Source organism: Panthera uncia, assembly GCF_023721935.1.
Source record: "Panthera uncia isolate 11264 chromosome B2 unlocalized genomic scaffold, Puncia_PCG_1.0 HiC_scaffold_24, whole genome shotgun sequence".
NCBI classification, from domain to species: Eukaryota; Metazoa; Chordata; class Mammalia; order Carnivora; family Felidae; genus Panthera; species Panthera uncia.
Window position 1 is genome coordinate 92,098,790 of NW_026057580.1, and position 7,548 is coordinate 92,106,337.

Consider the following 7,548-nt stretch of genomic DNA (forward strand, 5'->3'; position numbering starts at 1 on the left):
GCTCCAACGTAACAGTAACTGCAGTGAGAATCCCTGCAGACACCACCTTAACCAAGTGATCAAGGTCAACACCACCACCAAGAAGACATTGATATCATAAATCCTTGGCTATGACGCGCTGAGAAAGACAACACAATTTGCTCCAGAGGAATAACCTCACTCTAAACATGAAGAGACATCCGATGAACCCAAATGGAGGGACACGTTAAGGAAAAGATGGCACTCCAAAGTGTCACGGGCATGAGGAACTGTTATAGATTGGAGGACACAAAGGGGACAATGACAGCTAAATGTAAAGCGGGATTCTGGAACAGAAAAAGAGCCTCAATGGAAACATTGTTGAAACGTGAGCATGGTCTACGGTTCAGTGAATGTATTATACCAAAGTTAATGTCCGGGTTCCGAACATTGTACAATGGTTATGTAAGATGCTAAACTCGGGAGAAACTGGGTAAGGGATTTATGGAAACCCTTCTGTTTCTGGAACTTTTTTTGTAAGCCTCAAATTATTTCAAAAGGAAAAGCTAAAAAAAATAATGAAGGGAATTTTGTTAGTTCACCGGAATCGTCTGTGTGTGTACAAATAACTTCTCATGAAACAGAATACCCAAATGCTGCTGTGTTGATATCAGAGAAGAGACACTTCAACAAATACCTTCACCGTGCTAATTATAGTATATTAGTCTAATAAGCATAGATAGGCGTAGTAGTAATATTTAGACTGTAATCCAAAAGCTCCAAAACTAAAGTTAGGCTCATTTGTTCACAGACATAATAAACTCCATATTTTTTTCTTTCTTCAGGGATTTTGGGGAGATCTCCTTGATGAAGGCATATTGGAGGTGAGATGCCAAGTGTGAGCAAGCAGTTAGCTGGGGCTAGAGTGGGTAGGAGCACTCTAGCAGAGGGAACTACAAGTATCTCATTTCTCTGAGATGAAAAGTGGTTTGGCTTTGTTCTAGAAACTGGAAAAAGGCCAGCAGAGCAGTAAGTAAGCGGTGTGAGGTAAGGCTGAGAATCTGGGAGGAGTGGTCCACAAAAAACATTGTGGGGGAGGTCAGAATTATTCTACAGCAATCAGGGCACCTGGGTGGCTCAGTTGGTTAAGCATCCAACTGTGGCTCAGGTCATGATCTCCGGGTTCATGGGTTTGAGCCCCGTGTCAGGCTCTGTGTTGACAGCTTGGAGCCTGGAGCTTGCTTTGGATTCTGTGTCTCTCTCTCTTGGCCTCTCCCCTGCTCACCCACTATCTCAAAAATAAATAAACATTAAAAAATTAAAAAAAAAAAACAAAACCCCAAATCATTCTACAGCAATGGATGCCCCCGAAGGGCTTGAGGAGAAGGGATACGGGACCTTGGGAAGTTATTTTCTCCTGCTCTCTCTTACTGGCTTTGAATGCTTTTTATATAATGCTGACTACAGTTCTTTATGTTCACTAAAGAATAAGTATGGGAATGGCTGCCAGGGCAGAGTTTGAAACGTACAGGAATAAACTTCCTGGTGAAACTTCTGTCCCTGGAGAGTTTAGAGAGTGAAACTGAGCATGTGTCACGCTTGCATCACAGATGTTCTGAATTCCATTAAAAGCTTACCTGAAATTAAATATAACTATTTTCCCAGAGTGTTGATGTTTTTTTCTCTCACTCTGAGTGTTTGGGATTATACAGTCTGACCCAAAGCCTGAGTTGGGTGAATGAATTTTTGTGCTAAAAAGTTCAAAAACTTAAAGTATTCACCTGCCCAAGAGTGGCAATGTCATCCAACCCTTAGAAAGCTCACATTGTTTGGTGGATATTGTGATTGATCCATCAGGATAGAGGTCACTTGCTATTAAGAGGTAGGTATAGTATCTAAGGAGCTTCTAACCTGCTTTTTCCAGCGGTCCTTAGGGTACCTGAGGACCCAGAAGAAAATAGCACCTGGGTCTCGTGGATCAGAGAAGAGTTTCATCTGGGCTTTGTCAAGCCGAGAATATTACTGCCTTCTGTTGTAAGTCCCCAACCCAATTATGGAGCACACTTTATGTCCGTCTTTGATTACAGAAACAAACAAATTCCTATCTGTTAGTTTGAGCCTCAATATTGGCGTAAGTCAGGAGCAGTCTCATCCCGTTGAGCCTATGTAGGAAATAACTAGAAAATGATACAATACAAAATCATATGATAATATATTATAAATAAATTTATAAACACAAAATAAACTAACCATAATTTTAAAAAATAACCATAATTTTTGATAAATTTAGGATTTAGACGAGAAACGCTTGGGGGTATAAAATCTGTTGTTGAAAAATATTACGTTTTGGAACTGTATTGAACTTCTTGCATGTTTACTGAAGCGCAGTTGACACACAATGTTACATTAGTTGCAGGTGTAGACATAGTGACCCCACAAGTCTATAGTTATGTTATGCTCACATGTATAGCCGCTATCACTCTACAGTGTTATTATAATACCACTGACTCTATTCCCTGTGTGGTACCTTTTATCCCTGTGATGTATTCATTCCATAACTGGAAGACTGTATCTCCCCCTCCCCTTCACCCATTTTGCCCATTTCCCAGCCCCCCTCCCTCTGGCAACCATCAGTTTGGTCTCACTATTTATGAGTCTGTTTCTGCTTTTCGTTTGTTTCCTCATTTGTTTTATTTTTTAGATTCCACACATAGTTAAATCCTACGGTATGTGTCTTTCTCTGCCTGACTTCTTTCACTTAGTGTAATACTCTCTAGGTCCACTCATGTTGTTGCAAAGGGCAAGATCCTATTTTTTAAAATTTTCTATGTTTTTATTTATTTTTGAGAAATAAAATAAATAAATAAAATTCTTCATTTTTTTTGAGTGTGTGTGTGTGTGAGAGAGAGAGAGCATGAGAGAGAGTGAGAGAGAGCAAAAGTGGGTGAGGGGCAGAGAGAGAGGGAGACACAGAATCAGAAGCAGGCTCCAGGCTCTGAGCTGTCAGCACAGAGCCCAATGAGGGACTTGAACTCGTGACCCACAAGATTAGGACCTGAGCTGAAGTCCAACGCTTAACCTGCTGACCCACCCAGGAGCCCCTAGATCCTATTCTTTTTAATGTCTGAGTAATATTCCCATGTGTGGTGTATGTATGTGTGCATCACACCTTTATCCATTCATCTACCATGGACACTTGGGTTGCTTCCATAATAACTGTATTGCACATAACTTTTTCTTTGACTACTAAGAACACTGCACTTTTCACGGACAACTTTCTGCATTCACTGTTGTTCAGCTCTGGGTTAACAGTAAAAGTTAAAAGCCTGAACCACGTCTACAAAGTACAGTATTCTGGGAAGCTTTGCTGGTTTTAATCAAAAAAAAAAAAAAAATCCCACATATCTTGCTTTAAAAAAACATCTTTTTCTTATATATCAGAAAAGCAGAAGAAAGAAAGAAATCAGGTTAATGAATCATCCTGGCTTACTGGATCCCACTTGGTAGAATTTAAACTTAAAAACACAGCAAAACACATTTCAGTTACCTTATGTCAACCATAGAAGTTTTGTGATTTCCGAAACATCAAAGAGCACTTACCTGTACAAGGTCCTAACCACAAAGCGGGAAAAAAAATGACGTGCTTAGGAGAAGTGATCTTATTTTAGAAACACTGCCGCTTTCTAGACCCTGTTCTTTCCGATCAGACCCTTCCGGGGAGTCCGGTATAAAGCGCCGTGGTCACCGCCGGCCCCGGGGTTGGCCCCTGTTAAAGGGCGGCAGGTCCGTGCGGGCGAGGGCGCTGCGCGGGGTCACTGGCGCCCAGTGCAGGCTCCGAGCTGTGGGTTCCACTCAGAGCCACCACTGTCACACTTCCTCCGCCTCCCTGCCACCCGCGCAATGGAAAGTGTGAAACGCTCGGTCCTGCAAACTTGACTCAGAAGCAGGCGCGCGGCGGGCTGCGGCGAGTTTCTCCGGGGGCTCGCGGCGCAGACCCCCAGGCCGAGCCAGCGCGACACCCGGCCGGCGGACGAGCCGGTCGGCGCTGCGCCGTCTACGGAACCGGCCCGGGAACGTCCGGGTCCCGCAAGGGGCTGGCCCCGCCGCCACCGACCTACCTGCGCATCCCGACGGCGCGGCCGCGAACAGCAGCAGCGGCGGCAGCAGCAGCCTCAGGGCCGCGCGCCCGGGCGCCTGGACCCCTCTGGCCGCCGCCCTCGCCGGGGGTCGGCGGGCCCACATGGGCGGCGGAGCTGGGTCACATCCCCGCGGGCGTCCCGCAGCCTCCCGCGGCCCCCTCGAGCCGCGGCCTCCGTCGGCGCCCGGCACCCACCGCTCGGGCTGCGCGCGGCGCTCACGGTGGCCCGGCGCCCAGGGAGGCGGTGCCGCGGCCGCGCCCCACCCGCGTCCCGCCCCAGCCCAGCCGCCAGCGCGATCTCCAGTCCCCAGGCACGCAGCGCCGAGAGCCTGACCGAGCATCCAGGGCCCCAACCAGCGAGGGCACTGGTGCAGGGAGGACCTCACTCCGGGGAGGAGAGAGAGGGCGGCGCAGGGAAGAGGGGTTCTGCTGTTCGGGCCTGACCATCCCTCCTCTGAATGTGAACTGTCGGAGTTCAGTACCGGAAGAATGAGATGGACGTTCATCTCTCAACATCCCGCCAGGCACTCTGCCATGCACTGTATTTGATTTCACGCATTCCCCACCACCCGCAACTAGGTACTGTCCCATTGTACAGAAGAGGAAAGGGAAGGACGACGTATCTGCTTGAATGAAGTCTCCAGGCTTGTCAGCAGTGGCCTGCAGATGTCCACACAGGCCGGGTTCTAGGTTCCAGGCTCTTCATAACGGGATGGTGGGGGGTTGAAATTAAGAAACGTGTGCAGGGGCGCCGGGGATGGCTCAGTCCGTTAAGCCTCACAATCTGGAGTTTCACTCAGGTCCTGATCTCAGGGTTGGTGACATGGAACACCCTGCGGAGTCTGCTGACAGTGCGGGGCCTGCTTGGGATTCTCTCTCTGCACCCGCACCCCGACCCCCACCCTTCCCCTGCTCTCGCTCTTGGAAAATAAATAAATAAAACATTAAAAAAAAAAAAAAAAGAATGCGTTAAAATAGTTGAAGTAGTATAAAGAAAACCTGAGAGCCAGTCTCAGCTCTGGTCCTTAAGAGGAAGTTGTAAAGGCTGGGAGATGTACCCAGATGTACCAAATTAGATCCCTAAATTTAGATCAACTACCTCCATCCTAGACAAAAGAATCTAAAGTAATTGAAAAGAAAGAAGTCTTTTTGCTGGGAGGAAGTGAGAGGTCGGCCAGGATTTTCAGAGTTCTCTAAATATGTTACTTCCTTCTCCCCGAAAGACTTGGAAACAGAGGCTAACAAAATCCAGGTCACATCGTCCCTTTGGCTGGGACTTCGGCCATGTGGTGCAGAAGCTGGGACTCCACATAAACGTTTGTCAGCCAGGTCCTTTAGGCTCCACCAATAGAGGGCGCTGGAGGCATGCTTGGCAGCCAGGGGAGGAGCCAAGGGGCCGGGCTTCCTATTGGCTGTTCTTGTCCACACTGCCCCACCATGTCCCTTCACCCCAGCAGGAGCTTCTGGTTCCACACTCCCAGAATCAGCCTCGTTCTGCCCCCACAGAGATTCCAGCAATGGGCTGATGGTGCCCATTCTCAGAAGCCACAGCTCCAGTTTCCGGGGTTCCTTTTCCAGGATGTAACCCCCACATCTTCCCTTTGTTCTTTCTGCCCTGGGTGCTGAAGTTGCTTTTGTAGTTACTTTCACTGCCTCAGTCTGAGAATCCCCCCTTTTACATTTTCAGTTCTCCAATATCTGTTTCATCAATTCTACAGAGCACATTTGTTTTTTGTTTTTTTGTTTTTTTTTTTGTTTTTTTTTTCTGTTAAAATAACTGGTATGGTTTCTAATCTCCTGGCTTGGGTCTTACTGATTCAGTAAGATTTAGGAAGGACTGAACACTTTAGGAAGGACTCCATGTAAGGACATCATCAGCATTGTTGTGAGTTGCTGTTGTTCTTATTATCCACAAATTATATTAGTATAGCTTCATCCTTATTTTAAGTCTTGTGAGTTAATGTGACATATATTTGCCACAAAAGTATTTTGGGCCAAATGATTTTTGGTATCTAAGGTTTAGGACTTGTATGCATTTCTGTTCAAATATGAATCATTTGTGGCCCTAAAGGGGCTAATGCAGAAAGGTACTAGCCCTTCCCTTCTTATCTTGAGCAGTAACACTTCATTGTTTCTCCACTAGGAAGTGGAAATGGGTAGGGGTCCTTCCCCCTCATAAGTGGGCTACTCTTTGTTTGTGAACCAACAGCCTTCTGTACATCTGCCTTCCCTCTGGCCCTTCTCAGGTTCCCCTTTGCACTTAGCAGCATGTCAGAATCTCACTGGCTTCCTACCTGTTATCAAATTCACCACTCAGTTGATGCCTGTGGTTTTTGTATGATGAGTGTGACCTAAAAAATCGCTGAGTGTTCAGTCGATGTTTCCCATGCATTAAATTAAAGAGTGTAGTCATGACTCCTTTTGTTTTTACCCATGACCTGGAACTCAACTTAGGGAGTTTCCTTTGTACCTTCAAATTCTTACCCTCTTACCCACCCTGTGAAAATCAGGAAGAGACCGTCCAGTACCCTCCCAGTCGAAATCTTCCCAGTCAAAATAAATCCTAGTACATCCTTCAGATGATTTTTGAAATGACTCAACACATCCAAACTGGTATTTTCTTCTACGCATGAAGATTACAACCTTTCTGGTTTTTTTTTTCCCTTTGGTGCTTTATTTCTTTTATTAAGTTTTTTATTTTAATCCCAGTATAGTTAATATAGTGTTATATTAGTTTCAGGTGTACAATATAGTAATTCAACAATTCATTGCATTACTCAGTGCTCATCATGGTAGGTGTGCTTTTAATCCCCACCCCCCCCCCCCCCCCCCCCCCCCACCTCCCCTTTGGCAACCATCAGTTTGTTCTCTATAGTTAAGAGTCTGTTTCTTGGTTTGTCTCTTTCTTTTCTCCTTTACTCATTTGTCTTGTTTCTTAAATTACACATATGGGTGAAATCATATGTCATTTGTCTTTGACTGACTTATTTTGCTTAGCATTATACCCTCTAGATCCATTCATGTTGTTGCAAATGGCAAGATTTCATTCTTTTTTTTATGGCTGAATAATATTCCAGTGTGTGTGTGTGTGTGTGTGTGTGTGTGTGTGTGTGTATGCCACATTTTTTTCATCCATTAATCTATCAGTGGACACTTGGACTGCTTCCATAATTTGGCTATTGTAAATAATGCTAATAAACATAGAGGCCCATGTATACTTTTTTTAATTCAATTTTTTTAATGTTTATTTTTGAGAGAGAGAGCACACGAGAGAAACAGAGACAGAGCGTAAGCAGGAGAGGGGCAGAGAGAGAGGGACACACAGAATCAGAAGCAGGCTCCAGGCTCTGCGCTGTCAGAACAGAGCCTGATGTGGGGCTTGAACTCATGAACCATGAGATCATGACCTGAGCCGAAGTCGGACGCTTAATCGACTGACTCACCCAGGTGCC

The 7,548-nt window shown here is 45.7% G+C and overlaps 1 protein-coding gene across 3 annotated transcripts in view; it reads right to left on the bottom strand.

Moving 5' to 3' along the window:
* The window catches only part of IL20RA (interleukin 20 receptor subunit alpha), a 36,095-nt gene extending 31,784 nt beyond the window's left edge, over nucleotides 1-4,311 (bottom strand). The window contains exon 1 of one of the 3 annotated variants that reach the window (XM_049654434.1): nucleotides 4,077-4,311. In XM_049654434.1, coding sequence (XP_049510391.1) covers nucleotides 4,077-4,200 — 124 coding nt within the window. In that variant the 5' untranslated portion in view covers nucleotides 4,201-4,311. The remainder of the gene's footprint in view (nucleotides 1-4,076) is intronic. The other 2 variants (XM_049654433.1, XM_049654432.1) reach the window with 2 other exon arrangements.
* Nucleotides 4,312-7,548: the final 3,237 nt, after the last annotated feature.